This window comes from Eucalyptus grandis, chromosome 5, assembly GCF_016545825.1.
Source record: "Eucalyptus grandis isolate ANBG69807.140 chromosome 5, ASM1654582v1, whole genome shotgun sequence".
NCBI classification, from domain to species: domain Eukaryota; kingdom Viridiplantae; phylum Streptophyta; class Magnoliopsida; order Myrtales; family Myrtaceae; genus Eucalyptus; species Eucalyptus grandis.
In genome coordinates this window covers 31211774-31236157 of record NC_052616.1, presented here as the reverse complement: position 1 = coordinate 31236157, position 24384 = coordinate 31211774, and the positions used below count along the sequence as shown (strand labels likewise).

General features: G+C 38.7%; 1 protein-coding gene across 1 annotated transcript; it reads right to left on the bottom strand.

The window, feature by feature from the left end:
* Positions 1-14909: 14909 nt before the first annotated feature.
* LOC104446764 (receptor-like protein 7) lies at positions 14910-18340 on the bottom strand. Its single transcript, XM_010060574.3, has 2 exons — positions 15152-18340; positions 14910-15083 (listed from the first exon to the last, which is right to left on the bottom strand). The coding sequence occupies exons 1-2, from the start codon at positions 18224-18226 to the stop codon at positions 15024-15026; spliced, it is 3135 nt and encodes a 1044-aa protein (XP_010058876.3). The 5' UTR covers positions 18227-18340; the 3' UTR covers positions 14910-15023.
* Between the last annotated feature and the right edge of the window lie 6044 nt (positions 18341-24384).

Genomic DNA, 24384 nt, shown 5'->3' with positions numbered 1-24384 from the left:
GGCGAATAGCGAATACAATATCAGTGACTTCGCTGTTGGCATTGTGAAGAAGGATTTAGTTATAGACATAAAAGACATAGTTGCTGGTTATGTGCTCATTGGCTTGCCATCAAGTCTCAATTGGGATGCATTCGAACGGTTTCTCTCTTGTCTGCAGGATTCAGTTTTTATCTTGACCCAGTATGTTCACGTGTGGCCTCTTATTCCATGATCTTAATTTGCTAATTTCTTTAACAGAGTTTTGGCCCGAAGTGGTCTTTCCTTGACAGACCAGCTCAGCTTCCTGGTTGAAGCTCTGATGGCTCCTACTGTTATTTATGTCAATCAGGTATCTCTTTCTCTTTCTTTCACTCTTTGATATATTTCCTTAAAAAAATATAATTGGAGCATCAAGACTAAAGCAAATTATATGAGTCAAGTACCACCCTAAGTATAGCATTGCTGTTGTTGATGTGCAGGTTCTTTAACCTTGTCAAAAAGGGAGGTATCAAAGGAATAGCCCACATTACCCATGGTGGGTTTACCGATAACACACCACGAGTAATCCTAGAAGGCTTTGATGCCACCATTCATGGCGACTCCTGGGTGGTTTCTCCACTATTTAAGTGGATTCAAAAGGTTGGTTTTCCGTTTTGTTCTAGACTAGAACATTAAATAGCCAATGGTAAAGTGCCTGATCAAGCATTGTATATGATATAGTATAATCTAGTCAAGCTATCGCTGGCTCTTCTTAGTAACTTAGAAGTTTACGTGTGATTTCTTCTCCTCTATTAGGTGGGTCACATAGAAGATTCCGAGATGAGGCGGACCTTCAATATGGGCATTGGGATGGTTTTGGTGGTTAGATCTAAAGCTGCCCTTCGGATACTAGGTCAAAAGAGATAACGGCATATTGCATTGGTTGTGTGGTTAACGGCGAAGGGGTGAGGTACTGCTGGGAACAATTCTGTACCCCTCAAAGATATTTTGTATGTTTTCATCGTTGTATTATAGTGAATGAGTTATACAACGATGTAAGGCCCTTTTTCCCCTACTAGATATGCATGATTTACTTGTGAAAAAATTAAGGAAATTCTAGTTTTTTTCGGGTCTGAGGAGAATTCTAGTTGTGCTAAATCTTTTCAAAGCAATTTTAATTCTTGAGCTGAATTTTGATCTGCTTTTCGTGACCCTTCCTCATGCGCTAGAGGTGGATTTGCAGCCTTGGGGCTTGAACCCAAAGAGTATGTACAAAACCTGCAAAAGAGTTGCCTAGCTGATGCAGATGATTTTCGTTCTGAAGTTCTCGTCTCTATTTGCATCGTATGCTTGAGGTGTTCTGGTTTGTCTCTTACCAAAGAAATCGGTCACATACCAATCAGGCAACTAAGTCATATGGGACTCTGCAATTTTGTGGAAAAAGCTGTGGAAAAGAATTAATGAAAGTCTTGAGAACTTTGCACTATTTACAAAGTGCCGTGACTCTTTTACAAAAACGCTTTGACAAAAATCGAATGTGGCTTGAAAATCATAAATGCCGAATGGAAATTAGTCGCACTTCGGTTTAGCATCTCATTGTACTGAAGGTATGAAATTTGCCTTTGCAGCTTCATTTGTTCATAGAATTTACCTATGAACTCCTCTGCTCTGGTTCAATTCCTTGCTCTTCCTCGATTTCTGTTCTTCCATCCTCCCCCTCCTCATCAAAACGAGTTTCCTCTTCGCCTCCATTTTCGAGGAAGCTCTTCATAGCATCTTACCCATGGCATAGTCAGTCGACGTCGTCATCAAACCAAGGGGTTGAAAGCATTGGTTTTTAAATCAAAGTGTAACTAAGGGGAAAGTTGAGGATGCATTTTGTAACTTTTCCTATCTTTCCTCCTGCATACTTTTATACTCAATTACTCCTTAGAGTTCTTATTAGCAGCTAGAAAAGCGTACTTCCTACTTCATTCCTTCTAAATGATGTTCTCTATGATAAATACTGTCATGGTTGTATAATGTAAGCCATCTTGGAAAACTCCCCCAGTTTGCAAGGTAAAATAAAACCGTGCGATTCACTCATATTAGGTCTTAAACTCATCTGATCGTAGTAAATTGTTTGTCCATTTTGTAGAATCATGGAATTCATTTACCTATTGCCTCATGTAAAGTGGGTTTTAATGCAAAAGCTGGGCGATGAAAGAGCTACACATGTCAAACGTATAATTAGGTTAATTGAATAATTTATGATGGTGATTTCATATTGCAAATATTGAAAATGGAGAACTATAGATATTTTAATTAAATTTTTCTTAGAAAATAATAAAGCTATTTGTCTTTTTGGGACATTTTGCTGAATTCTAGCGCTGCCTCATATTATAGTACAGACGAAACCTACCACCTGCAGAAAAGCCCAAGATGGTGAGGCCCAAGAAATATCGGCATAACTTTAAGCAGTCAACTATTTGAGTCTTGCCTTCAGTGTTTACCAACCATATATTCAGATTGGAAGTAGAGATGATGCGGAAATTCATGATGCTAATTACAAGAGGTCTATGATTTGTAGCAAATCACAAGTTTCAAAAGATAAGGAGCTTGGTTAAATGCTTTTATCATGACACTTTAGTAAAAGTCAACCCCAGCAACGCCCTATCTTTTCAGAGTGAGGTTGACATAGAGTTGAAGGGCAGTAAGGTCAACTGTGATTGATGAAGCTAATATTATTTGGAATTCTTCCGAAATTGAAAATGATTGAGGTGCTTTTACAAGTTTGGGATACAAGGAATGTTTCATAATAGTAATTCTGCTTTTTTTTTTTTTTTTTTTTTTGGGTCAGAATAATGGTAGTTCAAGTGATCAGCCTTTTCCCATTTTGCTGAAACTGGGCTATAAAATGTCTGTCTTGCAAATTTGTAGAAATTTTACATTGGAGAGAGATGCACGCTGGATGTAAAATTTGTTGTCATCTTGCAAAACTATGACCAGCTTTCTATGATCGCTGTTTTGTGTGTTTAGCTGAAGCGGATTTAGCAAATTTCATGTTGCCTCATTTATCATGAGGCATGGTTATTCTCGATCAAAAAATGAATTGGATCAAGGAAATTGCTCCCTGCCTGATTTGTCACTGCATGGAATACAGATTATATAGTTGGTATGGAAGAAATCTTTCATATTAGTAGTTTCAGTGATCAGCCTTTTCCTTTTCATGTGAAAATGGATCATAAGATGTCTGTCTTGCAAATTTATAGGTGAAATTGATCTACCTGGAAGATGGTCGCCCACTTCTGTCATGTTATCTTTAGTTTTTTCTCTCAAATGTCGTCTTTTCTTGATAGAGAGGAATTCTTACTTTGGAGAGAAGTGCATGTCGGATGCAAAATCTGTCGGTTAGCTTAATTTCTAGAGATAAAGTTTTTATGATCAATGCTGCCTTTAAATATTGGTACCCTTGCTCTCTTTTGCTTTTTTTTCTTTCTTCTCGTGATGATCTCTCAATCTGAAGGCTACACCCTCCTTTTTATATAAATTAGAGGTTTACTGCACATAAGTTCCTCGGAAAACTAAGATATCAGTTTCAGTTGTTGATGCACATCTTGTCCACTATCCCTTGAAGAATAGGTGTAATTATTGTGGATGAATTTTATCCAAATTCCATGTGTTAATCTTTGAGCAAAACATGTTCCTACTTCAGTTATAAGTATGTTTTGGGAAATGAGACAATGTAATTTTCTAGCTAGATCTCCTTTGCCTCTTTAGGCGCCCCCCTTCTTCCATCTCTGTCTCCTTTCATGGAGGTTCTATTTTATAGAATTCTTAGTGATTTCGTGAGGCCCCAATACTTGATGTGCTAGAAAATTGCATCTTTTTGCACACAATCAACACCGTTAGGGTACTTTCAATATCTGTAGTTTGTAAATGTGGACTTTTATGTCCTTCGGAAGATTCTGTGTATCGTTGTTGTGATGAATCTGAAGCAATGATGATTTGTAGCAATGAAGCGCCTGCAAGGGACGGGTTCCTCGTATTTCATTTTGGATCTCAGAGATAGTCTTGGGGGCCTTGTGCAGGTATGCATTTGACATTGACAGATATACCATTTTGCTTTAAGTACTCTTATGCCGTATTATCCTAGACTTACAAGGCTCTGTTCTCTCGGATCCATAAAATTCTTTAATCACTGAAAATCTTTCCTGTGATGAGTCTTGCAGAAGGAATCGTTTGCTTGTTGGCATGGATGATTTATTTGTGAGAAAAATGTTTTTTCGTCTATCTACTCTCTGTGTAATTGATGCTAGACGAACTTTTGGCAATTGTTTTTCCAAATCATAGAAATACTTCAACATAGGAGAATAGCAGTTGCTTGAACGAGCATAAATGGCGATGAATTCTGTATGTCTTTTGTAATACTGGCAATTGCATGTCATTCAGAAGTGACCTGTGCTGGACTTAGATTTTTAGGTCCTTCTGATAGCTATGCACGATGAGTTGCCAGCATTGGTTAGTAGTGAGCACTCAGTGAATGAGTGTGGAGTAAGTGGGGAACGGGCTAAGAGCGTGTTGCTAGCATAGAGAAGAGGAAGATGTTTCTTTTGATCACTCTGGTAACTTTTTAACTGATTTGGAGGGAGAGAAATAGGAGAATTTTCCATAATTCTAAGAGCCATTCAGTAGAAGCTATGGATTCTTGCCTTTTAAGTTTTAGTACACACAGCATAAATCTTGATGTTAATGCTATCCATTGGACTCCTTATTTTGTAAATGGGTTGGCATCCCGTTGGTTCCTCTTCACGAATTCATTTTATTCATGTTGCACCGTCTCACCCACCATGTCCACTAAAAAGATGAACTATTTTTCAGCATTAGGTTTCTCAAGAGGATGAACTTATTTGATCTTAGACTTGTTCATAAGTCCATTGACTTTAGGTTATTTGAGTTATTGAAACCAAGTTCTCATGTTGTTTTGTAATTATGTCCATGTCTGTTATTGTTCTCGTGAGAGCATTATTTTTTTACATCTGAAAGCTTATGACTCTTGCCAAGACTTAGGTCAACTTTGCAGAAAGGATTGCTTGTTAAAGGAATTCCTATACTCTTACATGCAAATGAAAGCAATACTTCTGACTCCCCTGTACTATACAGGGGTGTAAAACATCTCCAGTGTCATAATTGCAAAAAGGTTCTTACGTAGATTCCAAGAGATAAGATATTTGTTTTAACTGGATGATATCGCATTAGATTCTTGTTATGTAGGTAGAGGCCAAAAAGAATCTTATATAGGCAGTCAACACAATGATCATTACCAATCCGTTCGCGAATCTACGCTGAAATACCAAGGATCAGCAGATTAGGAAGAACTCAAAATCCACATATAATAGATAGATGGTTAAACAAATATCACATGAATTATTGGAGATGCATAGTTGCATATTTTGGAAGTAAGTGTAAGGTGGTTTAAAGAGCTATGTTGGTAATGCAGCTATTACCTCTTCGGATATTTCAGGCTGGAATTGAAATTGATAAGCTCTTCTTGAACCAAAGAGAAATGGCACGTATCTCCTGTGGTCTTTCCAGAGTTTAATGACTGTTGTGCCATGGTGCTTATCTCTTTAATGATATTGATGTAATTGATTAAGACGGATAGCTGCAAAGAGCAAAATTTTCTTCTCGGATATTTGTCCTTATAACCACTTTACATAAATGCGTGCATGTGGATATCTTAATCGTTCATTTTAAATGACATTTGAAACAAGGTCAAAGGAATGAGCTACGGTATGTGCATCATTAGGTGCTTATGCATGGAAAGAAAGTGGGTGGTTATTTATAAAGTAGGTGGTTATGGGAGATCTATTATATATCTATTATGTAATGGAAGGGCATATTAGGAAATCTAAGCTGAGACGGTGGTGAGTTTTCTCTTAGTAACATAGATAGATTTTCCAGAAGTTGACTGCCCTGAATATTCTCCTATTGGTGGTGATTTTGTTTCTTTGATTTTCAAAAACTTTTTTCTTTTGTGGATGGAAACTTCATCTAGTGCAGTACCATTGCAGCAGTCTGGTAGTGTACCATTCAGTCCTAGTTTCACATAAACTTAACTCCATAAGTTTTGGGTCGCAGTCCAAATCATCTCTTTACTTCTCGTTCCATCTCATTATGTCATCCTTAAGAAACTCTTAAAGAAAAATCTTGAAAGAAAACGTTCTTAAGTGCTTTTCCAAGTTAGAATTCTTTTTTTTTTTTTTTTGTCGGTCCTAAAGAATATACTCACTCTTAAACTTTTTCCCCTCTTTGCAGGGCGTGGGAGTCGAAACCTATTCCTGAAACTTATGCATCCCCACCCCCATCCCCCTTGAGAAGGTTTTTGAACCTCACCTCCCCCTTCCATGTTGGAAGGGTGGCCACTGGGCGAATCCCACTGGTTAAGTTAGAATTTAAAATGAACATAAAAGAAAGTGCATCATTTTTTCCAGAAAATTTGAATGACATTCTTTATTCTAAAATTGCTTTTCCGTGCATTGGCATGTGCATCATATATCAAGAACCTCCATGGAGGATAGTTTGAACAAGTGACTTTGACAAAATATAAGTGAGTGTTGAATATGCCAAGTGAAAGCACTTAGGATGACAAAAGGCAAGCCATGCCTAAATACGTCCCTAAGACACTTTGAGGGTGGAGTGAAAAAGAAAACCATGTCTTAAGACAGAAGATTTATTCGCATGGAATGCATGGACCGAAATGACAAAGGGCATTTCATTCCTCCACCCTAAACACTAAGAATGACCCTTGCTAGCCATTTTGAACCTGAAAGATCTTTAAATATCCTGTCTAGAGCCACCTCACACTGGGGCAAATGGAGAGACTAAGGTTGAAAACATTTGGAGAAAAGGACTAAGAAAGATCTTATTACTTGCACTTGCATCGATCTTGTTGTAGTGACTTCAAGTGAATTCTCATGAAAGCTTGAGACATCCAAAAGGGAAGAAGAGCATTCATTTATCTACCCATTATCCTTTGTATAGCCAAGTTGGGCCTTAATATTCATTTATGAACTCAATTGTTGATTATCTCCCTACACCGGCGCAAGGCATATGATTTACCAAGAATATTGGTACCAATAGAAAAAAATCTCGAGTCATGAGGATTAAGAAGTCAATAAAATAAAATAAAAACTAGAAGGGCATGAAAAAGTAGTGTACTAGGTAAAAATAAGGCCAGTGCTCATAAAAAAAAGATCAAATCAAGGGTAAAATTCTTATATTGAAAAGAATTGGGTCGAAAGCAAAAACAATTAGAAGAGAGCAAAGCTCCTGTGTTTCAAATGAAATGATTGATCGTTGGACCCTTGAGACAAACTAATGTCAAGAGTCAAAAGATTGTGAATTAGCTGGTGATAATGCCAAGATAATCACCAATCTCGGAACCCGTTGAAGAACTTTTGAGCCTTATAAAACTTTCATTTCCTACCCAACAACGACCTGAATTACAATCCTTATAAAGTTTCTTGTACTTAGGATGGTTTGAGCAAAGGTGAGGATTTCACAGAGAAAGCTACCGCCTAAAAGAGTGCAAGTAATAATTTTTATTTTTGAGGTTCTTGACTTGTAAACCCGATGAAGATATAAATTAATGAATATTTCTTTTTGGCCTCAAAATGACTATCTTTTGTGTAAGCCGATGACCAAGTGAACATTACAATCCTATGAAAACACCTTTTTGATCGATCACAATTGCGAATATTTTTAAAAGCCTTTGACACAAGTTGTGTGAGGTATTTTGAGTGTTTAAAGTTGATTACCCACATCAAAGGAGGGGATCAAAAGCCTTTCCTTCAAGAGATTGCGGGAAGTCCATTCTAAGGCACTTCCATTTGGCATCTTTAACAAACTCTTTGAATGAGTCAAGATTATCTTTGTTAGGGAAATCCCTTATGATGTTTTGAAGATGACAAAATAAATCAAAGGCTACTAACATGTTTGATGGTTGAGTAATAGACCATGCAGATAATATAACATGTAAAGGATATTATCAAAGTCCGAAGACCGCTGACTCGAGACTCAAAGTCCAAGACCGCGACTCGAGACTCAAAGTCCGAAGACTGCCGCCGACTCAAGACTCAAAGTCTGAAGACCGCCGGACTTTAGTGTCAAAGTCTGTTCCGCATCGAAGTCTGCTCACTCGACTAATTCCAGGCATCGAACGTGAATGATGAACCGAAGACGGACTCTATCTCAAGCCGAACCGGGTACGTACTCAAATTGTAAAGTCTAGAGACTCGATTGTAAAGTCTACGAGACCCAGATTGTAAAGTCTCAAGACTCATATCGTAAAGTCTCAAGACTCGACTTTACATCCGTTTCGATGAATCGTAACTCAAGCCCAATCATACAACGGCTAGTGATCTGGTTTGGATTCCACATCAAGATTGATTTGATTGATTCAATCTATTTGATTGACAATTGGATGTTGAAGACAAGAACTTTCTATGCGAAGAAGCTTTACTTATGGAAACCAAGATTTCGTTTGTATGGGCGATCGGAATCAATTTGGGATTTTACCTTTGTCACTCAACGGCTACCAAATCTTCTAAAATACAGAGCTGTCCAATGGGTATATTGGAAGACGATTCTCCGGGATACTGTCCAACGGTAGTTTGGAAGTGGAGGAGTATTTAAGAAGATCATGGACCGATGAGCAAGTAAGAGACGGAGCGTAGAATTTATAATTCCAAAGTCTAAGCGACTTTAGATCATATACTTGTCTCTTGAGAGCTTAAACATTTGTAATCATGAGAGAAATACCAAGAGAGTGACTTAGTGAGATAGTGTGATCTACTACTAAGTATTTGCACTCGGAGTTGTAATCTCTTGTTGATTGCATAGTGGAATCCAGCCAAGAAGGCTGTTATCGTGGGAGAGTGGACGTAGGCTTGGATTAAGCCGAACCACTATAATTTCTGTGTTCTTATTCTCTTCCCTAACTCCTTTATTTTGTTCATACTAGCACTCTCAATTGGTATCGAGCCAAGTGCTCGGTTTATAAAAGTGTTTTTACTTTTGAGCTAAAGATTCTTTATGGCTAGTATGTTGGCACCAGGTCTTATGGAAGGGCAAAGCAACACAAGGCCACCATATTTCGATGGAAGAAAATACAAGCAGAATGGCCAGAAAAGAACAAAAAAGAAGAAGATGATGTGCAAAGAAATATATGCTTGACGGCACATTCGGAATCTGAGTCTAACTCAGACAGAGACTCAGAATCAGAGTCTGATTCAGAACAAGACTCAGAATCTAATGAGGAAATCAAGGGGGAGAAATCGAATCCAAAAGAAAAGGAAAAGAATCGTGATCATCTCAAAAAGGCAACAAATTGAGGGGGAGCTTTGATCAATTATGGAAAAATCTTTTTGATTGATCGTGATCTTATTATGGATGGAAGGAAAGGTAATTGTGTCAGAATTTATTCTACAAAATCCGGTTAGTGCATCTCTTATTACCTTTTGTCATTAACAAAATCTCATATTGATATTAACATTTTATTATGACAAAAATGGTACGTAAATTTTATGATGCATCCGTGATTTTTATTGGATATTTGCTGATATAATCGAAGTGAGCTATATTGCATATCTTTAATATTCGATAAAAGCTGATTTTTGGAAATTGTGATTCATGCAAGATATTTGTTATCATTCTCTACGTGAATCCATTATTATCGCTTTTGATTATGACAAAAAGGGGAGAAGTTATGAATATGCATATGTGCTAATTGGTTGATATTATCTATGGCATAATATTGAGCTGTGATTATTTTCTAAATATTATTATGCTCAATCTATTTGTTATCTTCTGATATCCTTTGATTTAAATGTTTAAAAGCATGTTTACAAATCTGCATATTCGAGATTGTTTTGTCATCATCAAAAAGGGGGAGATTGTTAGGGAAATCCCTTATGATGTTTTGAAGATGACAAAATAAATCAAAGGCTACTAACATGTTTGATGGTTGAGTAATAGACCATGCAGATAATATAACATGTAAAGGATATTATCAAAGTCCAAGACCGCCTGACTCGAGACTCAAAGTCCGAAGACTGCCGCGACTCGAGACTCAAAGTCCGAAGACCGCAGACTCAAGACTCAAAGTCCGAAGACCGCCGACTTTAGTGTCAAAGTCCGTTCTGCATCGAAGTCCGCTCACTCGACTAATTCCAGATCGAACGTGAATGATGAACCAGAAGACAGACTCTATGCCGAAGCTGAACCGGTACGACTCAAATTGTAAAGTCTAGAGACTCGATTGTAAAGTCTACAGACCCAGTTGTAAAGTCTCAAGACTCATATCGTAAAGTCTCAAGACTCGACTTTACATCCAGATTCGATGAATCGTAACTCAAGCCCAATCATACAACGGCTAGTGATCCGGTTTGGATTCCACATCAAGATTGATTTGATTGATTCAATCTATTTGATTGACAATTGGATGTTGAAGACAAGAACTTTCTATGCGAAGAAGCTTTACTTATGGAAACCAAGATTTCGTTTGTATGGGCGATCGGAATCAATTTGGGATTTTACCTTTGTCACTCAACGGCTACCAAATCTTCTAAAATACGAGCTGTCCAATGGGTATATTGGAAGACGATTCTCCGGGATACTGTCCAACGGTAGTTTGGAAGTGGAGGAGTATTTAAGAAGATCATGGACCGATGAGCAAGTAAGAGACGGAGCGTAGAATTTATAATTCCAAAGTCTAAGCGACTTTAGATCATATACTTGTCTCTTGAGAGCTTAAACATTTGTAATCATGAGAGAAATACCAAGAGAGTGACTTAGTGAGATAGTGTGATCTACTACTAAGTATTTGCACTCGGAGTTGTAATCTCTTGTTGATTGCATAGTGGAATCCAGCCAAGAAGGCTGTTATCGTGGGAGAGTGGACGTAGGCTTGGATTAAGCCGAACCACTATAATTTCTGTGTTCTTATTCTCTTCCCTAACTCCTTTATTTTGTTCATACTAGCACTCTCAATCTTGTTGATAATTCTCCTCCAATGGAGTTTGATAATTGATGATATTATCAATATTGGTTGGCAATTTCATAATAATAAATGGCATTCAGATTTTCCTGGATTTTTTGTGCCGAAGTATGATTTTCTCCTTGTTGAAAGTTTAGAAGTACTGCATTCTTATATTAAGTACCACTGAACTCTGATAGCAGCAGGGTGTCCTGGATTATTTCTTATAATAAACGAGCTCGATAAATTTGAATATGACCATGTATAACACTTATGAGTTCTAGTGCTTCTTCTTAAATGAGATGGCAATATGTCATTTCAGCATTGCTGCATTAAAAACATGTTGTCTGGAATAACTTCTTGTACATAATCTACATCGTCTATTTATCCTTTGCTGCCTGAAGATGTTTGGGTTGTTGCCGATCATTGGGAATCATTCGAGCTTGGAGCCGTGATTTTAGTTGCATGTTGAATTTTATTGCAGCTTCGTTATTGAGCTCTTTTTTTACCAGGAAAAGGAAAAGAACTTATGGTCCTTCTAAATTATTCACGTTAAGAAGGGTGGGAGTTATTGATTAGGGACCAGTTGTCCTAAATTCAACTTGTAGTATGGATTTTATTTTTTCTACAATTTTATTTATTGGGCTGTGAAACTTTTTTGCCATTCTTGGCACCAAGTACATTCTTTTGACAGCCTGTTCATTATGTCACAATTCCTTGCATCTAAATGTTTGCTGAGTGGTCACTTTAGAGCTGTTTTAAGCCGAGAAGGTGATCTCTATGGTTCAGCTCCTGCTTCTGTGATTGCTGTCTATGATGGGAAGATCGGTAGTTTATGTCATCTAGTTGATCCTAAGGTGGAGTCAAATCCCTGTTTGGTAATCTCTTTTTTTATGCGAGCCGCTACGATGATATTGAAGGACAGCTTGGGATTTGGAGGCTAAATCCGTACCCTCCAGAGGTTATACAGCCATTGTTAGTTGACCAATCTTCCACCCTTGGTAGCGTATGCGTTCTGGCCTTATTAATTCCTAGTTCATTGAATGAGAGTATGAATTCCGTAACTTCAAATGTTTCCTCATCCACGTACCACCTGGGTGGCCATGGCTTGTTTCTTGAAATACTGTCCTTTGATAATTCTTGGTGTACTGTAGTTTTATATTTTCTTCTGGGCAGTCCTATGGTAAAGCTTCTTCTTAGACAAGATTGTATTTTGTTGCTTCTGACTTGCAATTTGTGGAGCCATCATCAGATCTGAATGGAAAGAAACCTGAATGGGGAGAGAGATGGATGCGGCCAAGGCGCGAAACAACGAAAACAGGGGGCGGATTTCAGCTGGGCATTTCATCGAATAGGTGATATGCGCTAACGGATCTAGGGATTTTCGGCTCGGTCGAGACCCGAGTGCGGGTCAAGAGAACTAATGGAGCACACCAGGAAGTTGAAAAATGCGACAGGGATGGGTAGGGGGGCCGGAGCTCGCCCGAACTGGTCGGGATGAGCTCCGGCCGGCTCGGTTCCAAAAACGCATGCAAGGTGTTCGACGAAATGCCTACCTGCGTTTCGGGAGAAATGGCGGCGGTCGGCATCGGTCGGCGGCTCACCGACGGCGGTAGGGCGTCCCTAGGAGTCCTCGGCTCCTTGGCTGACCTCCACCAGCTCGCTCCTCTCTCCCTTTTCCTCCTGTTCCCTCTCGTTCTCTCCCCGGTTCTGTTCTTCCCCCACCTCCCCTCTTTCTCTCTGGTTTTTCTTCTGCTCGGCTGTACGCGCGGCCCCCCTGGGATGCCGGCCCCCACTACCGGCCTGCCCCCCGACCGAACGGCTCACGCGACGCTCGCCCTGTCCTTTGTTCCTCCTGCCCCCTGCTGCTGTCCTTCTGTTCATTTGCAGGTTCGCGCGCGAAGACAGGCAGGAGGAGGAAGACAGCTAGGGCGCGGGCCGGACCGGGCCAAGGTCGGATCTGGCCCGACCCGGCCTCTCTCGCCCTCTTTCTTTATTTTCCTTTTTTTAATTAATTTTTTAAATTTTTAATTTTTTTATAATAATTTTTAAATACTTTTTTTTTTAAATATGTATTTGGAAAGACAAATTAGGTGTCGACATGTTATCATCAAAATCTTCAAAAGGTAGCCCGGACATACATACATACATACATACATACATACAAACAAACATGTAAGTGGGTAAAGTTCGCGCACAGGGTTGAATGATGTGCCACTCTCCCATGTGAATTTTTCCAAGAGACTTTAATTTTTTATGACTTAAAAATCTCTAATGCTGGAAAATCTCTAATTCTTAATTGATGTATAAAAAACAATAGATTCACGCATATTGTGGTAATTGACATTTGAAAGTGATCGACCATATATATAATATCCAAGGCAAGTTAAATGTTATTTTATTCTCACATCTCCTATTTTGAATTTAAGTTATATCACATGAAAAAAGTTATTACTAAAATGAGAATAAAGTCCTACATAAAGGTTTTACTATACGATAATCATTTACCACTATAAATGAGGCTCGTCATACAATACTACCGGTAATTAATCAAATAAAAAATGCTTTCCTTATTGATAGCAATTTATCACGGAGAATGAATTTTTTTTTTATTCATTCATTTATTTAAATAATACAAAATATCACTCTTTTTTTTCCCTAAATCATTCGATCTTTGTGAAACAAACTGAGCTAAGATATCAGGTTGAGTTTTGCTAAAACGAGAGCAGGTATATTTGATTAGACATATCAATTGGATCTGAGCAAGGCAGTCATAGAAGCAACTCGAAGACTGGGATGAATGAAAGAGCAAATGGCGAACGTGGCATGAGCTCTTCAGCGACAATGGCTGAGAATAGGGGTTGGCTTGAAGCGATGATCAATGGCGGTGAATGACGTCCTGAGAAGGTGGATTGACTATGAATTCTCTAGAATTTCGATTCTAGAGGGAAGGAACTTCTGTTGAGGTCAGTCCATGAGGTGCTCTGTGGTGTATATGTTTTGCTGTTACCAATGGGACCGAGAGAGCTTAAAAGAACTTCAAGAAGTGTGATACTTGCGTTGTTCTTACCCAAATTCTTTCTTATTGTTTTTCAAGTCCCTCCATTAGTATCAAGAAGGACGAGAGCGCCGATAGCGAGGAACTTTTGGTAGTTGAATTTTGGGTTTGTGTTGGAGATGTATTCATATACTTTTTTGGATTATAGAAACTAAAATATTTTATTTTGACTTTGACGCTGCATATTTCTGGCAAAGAGAATGATGAGTGTCTCATTATCCCTACTCCGATAGGATGTCAGGCATGATAAAAACTATAACAAGCTCTTGTCTATTGTTGATAGGAATGCATGTCTTTATCTGATTTGGTGTTAAGCATATAATGTGCGGTTTATCAAATCATTACCATTTTGCGTATGTTAGACATGACCCAAGCATTTGCACATATATATCAGTGTTGATACTTTGACCTGAACATTTCGGTAGTCTGTTAGTTTGAAGACTTGGTCCTTGATGTTATGCTATTTTCTAGACCTGTTACTTTTTCCAAGGTGCAATTCAAGGAATTAATAGTAACATCCAGATGGTCCCGGATAAAAAAGGAAAATAAAATTTGCCACTCAAGACCAGACATAACTTATTTGGTAAGAGATGATCTAAGTTTACCTCTAGACAATCCTACCATCATAAACCCGTGAGCAAAGTCTACGCAATGGCATGTCAAGGGTCAGTGCCAATGATTTTTTCGCTCATACGGGTCCAATTGACTAATCTGTGTTTTCTTTCTTCTTTAGAAATTTTGTCTTTATCTCACTTCAAGCTAGGGATCTCTGAACCTTCTTCATGTATTAACGTTCAGAAGTACAAATTTTTCCTGGTGATAAGGAAAGTAATTGACATAATATAATGCCCTCGGAAGAGCCAAAAGACATTCTCGGAGAGTTAAAATAGTTCACAAGGTGAACCTGTCCATTGATATAAACTGCATCACTCTTTTATTCTCTAATAAATAAAAGCATCATACTGAGCAAAAGTCTACGTTCTCATTATATCAATACAAACCGGAATCAAAACAGATCCTCCGACGATAAATTTCCCAGTTATGTTGTACCTGCATTAAGCGATGAGTGAAAAGCGAACTCAGGCTTCGCTAACTTGAAGCTATAAGAAAAAAGTAACCTTGAATTTGAGTAGCATGAACAGGCTTCTCGGGTTTCGTCTGTCAAAGGCGAGGCCAGTAACTAGTCCAACGCATAGGCCAGTTCCATATCCTATGACAACTGCTTGCCAACTAAGACCACGCAAAAACCTTGAATCTTCATCTTCTTTAGTTGGTGGCGCTGAGGCCGGATCTCCGCATTCCTTTGATAACGGACTCCCACAAAGCCCCGAATTCTCTAAATATGAATTATTGAGGAACGTATTGAATTGCCCTCCTTTTGGTATAGGTCCTGAAAGCAAGTTATAAGACACATTAAACAGGGCGAGGAAATTGAGCTGAGTCAGCTGCTGCGGGATTCGCCCTGTCAGCTTGTTCTGAGACAGATCCAGCGATTCGAGTACTTCGATGTTCCCCAACGAAGATGGGATTTGACCTGTGAGCACATTGTGAGAGAGGTTAAGAGCGTGAAGTCCTATGAGATTCCCGATGGTTTCAGGAACCTCTCCTTCAAATTGGTTTGCGGACAAATCAATGGCCGTCAAAACATCCAAAATCTTCATGTATACCATTTGTATGCCCTTGTTGTTCATCGACAAGGAGTAGTCATAATCGCCATAGTACGTGTATATGGGCACGGTGGTGGGCATGAGACTTTGTTGCATATAAGCAAGTAGTTTTTTGTCAGATAATTTCATGGCTTCCCAAAGTTGGAAGTATTCAGATGGTAACCCTCCTGTAAACTGGTTGTGCGAGAGATCAATGATACGGAGCTTAGGGAAATCAGACTTGGTTTTAGGCTTTCCAATTGGACCGTGGAATGCATTTGATCGCAGGATGAGAATGCTCAATCTAGGACTAGTTCCCATCCAAGAAGGGAAAGTATCATTGACCAGATTGTCTCCGAGATCCAGAAACTCCAGCATTTCGCAACTTGCTAATGATCTGGGTACCTGCCCCTCGAGTCTATTTTGACTCAGATCAACCATCTTTAGGCTTCTTGCATTCGTCCAATTTCGAGGAATGGGACCCTGAAAGTTGTTGCTCCTAAGATTCAGTATTGAAAGAGAACCGCTGATGTTGCCCAGACACGTTGGAAGCATGCCGCTTAATCTGTTATAAGACAAATCAAGCGCAACTAGGGATTCCAAGTTGCAGATCATTGGCGGTACCTCCCCCATAAATTTGTTGTTTGAGAGTAAAAAGTAGAGGCTGGATGCAGGTGGAATCAGGACCGGCCCTCGAAACATATTAAATCTGAGGTCTATAGTGTGCAGCCTAGTCCAAGGGAAGAACCTTGATTGCTGTTCAAATTCCGTGAGACGATTATGAGAAATATTCAGATACTGTAGGGTTCCTCTACTTATGCTTAAGAACCATCGAGGCACCTGACCGCTTATGCCATTGTACGATAAGTCCATCCACTCTAGCTTGTCTTGGCTCCGTAAAAAATTGGGGAACCTGTTTAAGTTGCACTTCGACAATCCCAAGACAGTCAGCTTGCTCAGTGTAGCATTGGCACTATTGTGCAAGAGCATGATATCATTGCCCGAAAGATGCAGGATGCTCAGTTGTTTGAGGTGAGTGAGTGTATCTAAGGATAGCGTTCCATTCAACATATTCGAGTAAAGGTTGAGATACCTGAGATTTACAAGTCTGGAAAGCGAGGTTGGGATTGGACCTTCCAAATCATTGAATAAGAGCTGCAACCCAGTCAAGTGTGTCAAATTCATCAGCCATGGCGGAATGTGACCCCGTAAATGACAGAAGCCTAGGCCTAAGTAAGAAATTCGGCTTAGATTTGCAAAAGAAGACGGAATTTCGCTGTTTAGGGCGATACCACTGAGATCCAAAGTAGTTAGTCTGGTTAGCCTCCCTATCCATTGGAAGCTCCCACTGGTAAAGTTATTGGTGTCAAGGGTCAAATAAGTGAGCTCGGTGAGGTTTTCCAAAGAAGGGATTCGGCCACTCAGGGTATTGTTTGAGAGGTCTAGGACCACCAGCTGAGTGAGATTGGTAATCGAAGATGGAACAGAGCCTGAGAAACGGCAATCTTTGATGGATAGCTCACCTAAAAGATTCAGAGCTCCAATCGAGCCCGGCAACTGGCCTGAAAGACTAGTTCCTGTTACCTTCAAAGACCGGAGTGGACTTCCGCTAGGGAATTCAGGGAAATGGCCTGTGAGGTCCTGGTTATATCGGGCATCGAGAAAATGCAAATTCGTTAGATGAAAAACCCTCTCCGGGAGATCCCCATGTAACCCACAATCTGTCAGAAGGAGTGATCTCAAAGAAGACAAGTTTGCCATTAGATGAGGAATCGCAGAATTTATGGTGAGCCAACCAAGGTGAAGTTCCTCTAGTCTACTCAGGTTCTGAATTAGGCACTTGAAAACAGGACCACTCAATTCCGACGGATGTTCAACAGACGAGACATTGTCCACGGACAAATCAAGAGACCTCAAGTCTGAGAGCATGGATATCTCTCGTGGGATTTGCCCCGAGAAGAAGGATTTTGAGAAGTTGAGGTACTTCAGCTTTGTCAAACGGGCAAGCGAGGATGGGATTTCGGAGAAATTGAAGTGGTTCTTAGCTAGATTAAGTTCTTGGAGGTGCACAAGGCTGAAGAGGGTGCTGTTTGGACTGAGAGAACCAAAGAGGCAACCGGAACTGAGATCAAGGCCAACCACATGGCCAGTATCCTCGTCACAGTGGACCCCGCCCCACGAGCAGCAATCTCTGCTCTTCTCTGAGCCCCATGATTCTACTCTCGAGAAGTCACAAAATTCAGAAGTTTCAATAGCAAAGCTTTGCTTGAACTGCAACAAGGCTAGCTTCTCATGATCACCGCACAGTGGATGCTCGGCAGGAGGAGATGAATTCGCCATCACCAGTAGTGGGGATAGGGACAGCAAAAGCATGAAGAGGCATTTTGAAGAAGGGGCCATGTAAATATCTTCCTCGTTGCTTAGTGCGAATTGGAAAGATTTGAGAACTTCAGGTGGAAGAGGGCCAAGGTGGATTCTTTCTATATATACATGTAGGGGACGCAGCAAACTCCTTTTCGAATTCAGGGATGTAGAAGTAGCTTTCATGGCTTCGCAGGAGATGTGACCCCCAAGTCTCTCCAGGGGCACATTAGAGGCTAATGCTACTAATAGAATAAGAATAGCCACAATTTTCTCGTTGCCTTGGTCGTCAAGGTACTCGAAGATATAGAATACTTGTCAAAGAGAATCGAACCACATCAAATCTGAACGTGTGCAAGCTCGGGTTTACCCTCTATCAATAGAGGCTCACTTCGTAATGCTTTCAAGACTCTTATCTGCGGATGTCATTTGACATCGTGACTCCCAGATCTGTCAATAGCTCCGACTTTCAGGACTCTTCCCTTAATTTCCTGGACTTTTCCCCCGGCGCGTTGTCAATCACTAATGTGATGACTTGGTCCTAGGAAGATTGTGACAGCACGCACATGTCTAGGCCTCGAACGTTAAGCCAACCCATGGGGTCCAGATCTCGTATTCAATAATATTTTACTCAATCATATCACTCAAACATTCATGCAGGATATTTCCAGAAGTGGGCCAAAGCAATGCTACGATAGCCAGCCGGTCTATCGTGCATAATGCAAGGTCTCAATAACCGGTCCACTCAATTTTGCAATAGTCAACCACCAAACCACGTGCTTTCCCCATTTGAATTTTCCTCATTCACAATTGTTAATCTGATCACAAAATGGAGGCCATAAAAATTTGTATACTTGACACCTTGACTAAATACAATACATATCAATTTTTAAAGGAGGGGTCATGTTAACATTTCACTAGCTTCAGAGCAAATATTCACTCTTAAAAATACAAAATAAAAATCATATAAGGAGGGGTCATGTTTATTTTATAAAACTTACCAGAAAAATCATAATCCTAACACAATATATATATATATATATATATATATATATATATATATATATTGTGCAGTGCCGTAATGTGTACCCAAATCGACAATCGATTGAGTGGAAATTCGACCAGTAGATCTGTCACTTGAATGGAAGACTTGGGCCACACAGTTCGTCCAAAAATTGCATACCCAACGCGTGATGTAGCAACATCTTGATGATCCACTTTACAAAAATCCTTAGGAGCTTGTATGGTTAAGAAATGGTCTGAGGTTGTTCCCTCCATTCTAGACCAAAAATATTCATTTGTAAGTTGTGACAGCAGCAAATAAGTCCATTAAATGGTACGAATCGAGCATTGAAATTGAAGACTTTGCTTGCTCATTTGGGCCCCTCTCATTCACCCAACAATCACTCTGCATTGGACCTTTCTATTGTGATTTTAGTGCCATTTCCACTTTGAATTTATGATCCGTGACCTCTTTTGGTCACTGATGAGGAACGTGACTTACTTTATGAAGTGCATTTGGAGAAACTATGACTGTTAAGAGTTATGATCAGTCTTGCTTGTTGAGAGTGAGAATAGAGGTAGATAGAGGCGATTGTCTATAAGCAATTAGACATTTGTGTTGCATCCTAATATTTTCTCACCACTCATTCTTTTTATATTGCCGAAAGAAATGGCAATTAGAGAACAACTACACTGTTGGCACCATTGAGATCTAAATAAGTTTAGCGAATAAAAGCAAAACATTTATCTTTAAAATACCGCTCTAAACTATTTTCATCAACGAAAATTTGAACTTAAAAGTAGCTATTCTTTTTTTTTTTCCAGCTAAGTAACTATTAATATATATATATATATATATATATATATATATATTTATATAAAGAAGAAGATATATACACAAAAGCCATATACCACATGGCACTCTCAAGTGTGAGTTTTGAGTAGCAATTATTTTTATGTTCACTTTATAAAATCTCTTATCCTAGCAACTCTCTCATTTTTATGCTTATTTTGGTAACACATCTCTAATTGCTCTGCAAGAAGTAATAGATTTATGTATTTTTTAATCAAATTCTAGCAAATCTCTTATTCTCATGGATGACCTTATAAATTTTAAACTTTAAAACAGAACTCTTTATGTGTATAGAGATTCTAGTTAGATGTATGATCAAAGATAGTGGGTAGGTCAAATCCTATTTTGTTCTCAAATCTGTTTTTCTGACTGTGTTCAGAGCAATGCTACCGGGAAAGCAAGGCGCTTGGTGCGTAGGGGTAAACGAGCATGCCAAAATTGACAAATAGATTTGTATTTGCACGGAAGACTTTGGGTCAACCAATAGTTAGTCCGAAAATTTGCAAACCAAAGGGCGTCGTCTAGCAACATGTGATGGTCCCCTTCAAAAGAAGTCCCTCCATGGGAAGCTAAGATGAAGGGCTTGTGTGGTTGATAAAAAGGTTTGATGTTATTCCCTCCATTCCAAGCAAATGTATCCATTCATAAGTTGTGACAATAACAAAGAAGTCAATGAAATGGTACGAATTGGGGTCAAAATCAAAGATTTTGAATGCTCATTTGGTTCCTCTCGTTCGCCTAATAACTGCTCTGAGTTGGACCTGTTTGTTTGTGATATTAACACTGTTTTTCCTTTGAATGCATGATCTAAGAACATTTCCCTTTGGTCACTAAGAAGGAATGTAATTTCCATTATGTAATGCTTTTGAGAGATTAAGACTATTCAACCAAAATTGACAAATGGATTTGTATTTGCATGGAAGACTTTGAGTCCACCAATAATTAGTCCAAAAATTTGCAAACCAAAGGATGTCGCACAGCAACATATGATGGTCCCCTTCACAAAAAGTCCATTTGTGGTAAGATAAGATGAAGGGCTTTTGTGAGGTTTGATGTTATTCCCTCCATTCTAAGCAACATGTGATGGTCCCCTTCAAAAGAAGTCCCTCTGTGGGAAGCTAAGATGAAGGGCTTGTGTGGTTGATAAAAAGGTTTGATGTTATTCCCTTCATTCCAAGCAAATGTATCCATTCATAAGTTGTGACAGCAGCAAACAAGTCAATGAAATGGTATGAATTGGGGTCAAAATCAAAGATTTTGAATGCTCATTTGGCCCCTCTCATTCACTCAATAACTGCTCTGAGTTGGACCTGTTTGTTTGTCATACTAGCACTGTTTTCCCTTTAAATGCATGATCTTAGAACATTTCCCTTTGGTCACTGATAAGGAATGTAATTTCCATTATGTAATGCTTTGGAGATATTAAGACCGTTCAACCAAAATTGACAAATAGATTTGTATTTGCACAGAAGACTTTGAGTCCACCAATAATTAGTCCAAAAATTTGCAAACCAAAGGGTGTCGTACAGTAACATATGATGGTCCCCTTCACAAAAAGTCCCTCCGTGGTAAGATAAGATGAAGGGCTTGTGTGAGGTTTGATGTTGTTCCCTCCATTCTAAGCAAATGTATCCATTCATAAGTTTGTGACAGTAGCAAACAAGTCAATGAAATTGTATGAATTGGGGGTCGAAATCGATGACTTTGAATACTCATCTGGCCCCTCTCGTTTGCCCAATAACTACTCTAGGTTGGACCTGTTTGTTTGTGATGTTAGCATTGTTTTCCCTTTGAATGCATGATCTTAGAACATTTTCCTTTTGGTCACTTATGAGGAATGTAATTTCCATGATATAATGTTGTAGAGAGATTAAGACTGTTCAAACTTTGAACAATCTTTCACTTATTGAGAGGGACGATAGAGGTGAAATTGGCTCTTGTCTTGTGGAAATTGTTAGTACTAGACAATCACAGGTATTTGGATGTTGCAAGAGCCTAACATAGTTGCCCAATATTTTTCTAGTGCTCATTTTGTTTATGCCAAAACGACTAGAAACCAAAGACAAAAACTATATTGTCTTTGGCACCATCCAAATCTAGAAAATAAATACAGAAAAGCAAAAGATACCTTTCTAAATGAGTTTCCATTACTGAGAGGCGGAAACAAAGAGACGTTGTCTAAGCAAGCTAAGATCTAGATGTGAGAGTATGGCAAATACGCATTAATCTTGCAATCTAAAAGTAGAATTAGGCTCACTCTACTTTCAACCCAAATGGATTTTTGAGATGTAAGTTATAAAAAAATGGCACTAAGTGTTCCTCTTTGTTCTAGACAAAGAGTATGCATTTCACAAGTTGTGACAATGGCATACAAGTCCATGCAATGGGACAAATCGAGGGAAGAAATGAAGACTTTGGTTGCTCATATAGCCCTCTAGATTGTAGGGGGGACGGATCAGTCTCGGTCTTCTGTTTGCAGCATCAAAACTTTCTCTGGCTATACTCCATCAATCATAGAAAAATGCATCCACTTTCTATTGCTTGCTTGTTTTGTTTCTGTCTTTGAAATAAATAGAAAACAAAGAAAACTAAATTGTGTTGTTGGCAACATCAAGATCATTTGTTGATTGTGCAAACAATGCTTATCGGTTCACAAGGAACAACAAATTTATTACATTCAGTTCTATGTTCAATCAAGGCAGTTTGTTCAAATCTCAAGCTCCGTTTATTTCTCAAAAAATAGACTTTGCCAGAAATTTTTCGAAAGGAAATTATTTTCAAGGCATGTTGGTTTGTGTTTGCCAAACAATAGGAAAGTCATTTATTGATATTTGTTACAAGAAAATAATGAAATAGACATTTGAGAATAAGTCTTGAGTGCAACCGAAGTCCCAAGTCTGGGCGCCAGGGACCTAGGCTTTGAGCACTAGTTTTGGGCCCAACCGTGGGGAACAAATCTGGGAACATGGACCCTTACATGCTCAACCTTTTTGAGATCCTCTATTTTAACCTTCTTGACATCTCCACGCATTACAATGCAGCAAACAAGGTCCTCATTTGCTGAAGTAAGAATGCATGTGATCTTTGGGTGGAAAATTGTTAAAAAAATGATTATTTTGCTAATTCATTCATAAATTTTTTAATTTTGCTAATTGAGTTCTAAACATTTTTCACATTTTGTTAATTAAGTTAATTTAGAAAATTTTAGCTGCAAATTGCTAAAATGGGTGCTAGCACACCAACCATTCCTATGTGACACAAGCAACATTGACGTAGACAATTTTAAATAATACATTTCTTTTTCTTCTGCTCTTTCACTTTTCATTCTTTTCTGTTTTCTTTTTCCTTTTTCCCTTCGCCACGCCTCGTTGATAGCTGATGGAGGTCACGAGCCTTTAGTGTGCCTAAAGCCTTGGCCTGCCTAGGCAAGGGTGACCCTCCCTAGGGGTCGCTGAGGACGGCTCTCACTTGAGGTTGGCAACCTTCACTAGTCATCAATGAGGCCTGGTAGTGGCCGGTGGAGGGAAAAAGGGAAAAAGAAAGAAGAACAAAAAAGAGGAGAAAGGAAATAAGAAAAGAATGAAAAGAGAAAAAAAATGAAAAAAAAGACAAACAAATATTTAAATATTATTTAAATATGTCCATGTTAACATCCATTATGTCACGTAGGATGGTCAGTATCCATGTCAGTGATATTCACCCAAAATTGACTGAATGCAATTCAATTGTTAAAATGTGTTTAACACTCAATTGATAAAATTGAAAGATTTTATAATGGATTGACAAAAGTGTAAAAGGTTCAGGACTTTTTAGACAATTTTCTCAATCTTTTATAGCCCATCAATCATCCATAGGCAATTCAACGAAGGATCTACTTTGCTTTGGGCTCAATCTTTATATCCTTAATGCCTATTTGAGTATAAACAAAGCATATTATTTGTGATTGTCTCTTTGGCATGGCATTTTATCGTGTAGTTACATGACGTTTTACCTTAACTAAGCACAAAAACACAGTGTAATGTGATTTCTTTTTAGGCTATATGACGTTCCGTTATGTCTAAGTGAAAAAAAGTACCTTTAACAAGAAAAAATTTGCACGGCAACCTTACCATAAACAAGATACTCTCGGAAACGTTTTCAGCACATGCAACTCTCCCATTGTGAACTATAGTATTTCTTTCCTTCCATGAAAAATAAATGACACCACTCCTTGCCACCTTTAATAAGACTTACCAGAGATCTCCCCTTGCAACACCCACATAAACTCAGCATCCGAATCCCCAACAAAAACTCTACATTTGGTCATCCGGATTTTTAATTGAGATAGAACTGAATATGATAGAATATAAAATCCTGGGATTTTTTTATATCATGTCCATTGTTTGGTGAATCGTAATATTTAAGTCGAATATATTCACATCATATCATGTACATTTTTTTTTATATAAACGACATATCATTATAAATAAACATAAATGTTCATAAACGG

What these genes read in the sequence shown, in the direction of transcription:
- LOC104446764 (XM_010060574.3), bottom strand. Translation starts at nt 18,226, where the DNA reads ATGAAAGCTACTTCTACATCCCTGAATTCGAAAAGGAGTTTGCTGCGT. An exon ending in TCATGCTACTCAAATTCAAG is followed by an intron (nt 15,084 to 15,151) that starts GTTACTTTTTTC and finishes CGCTTAATGCAG; the next exon opens with GTACAACATAACTGGGAAAT.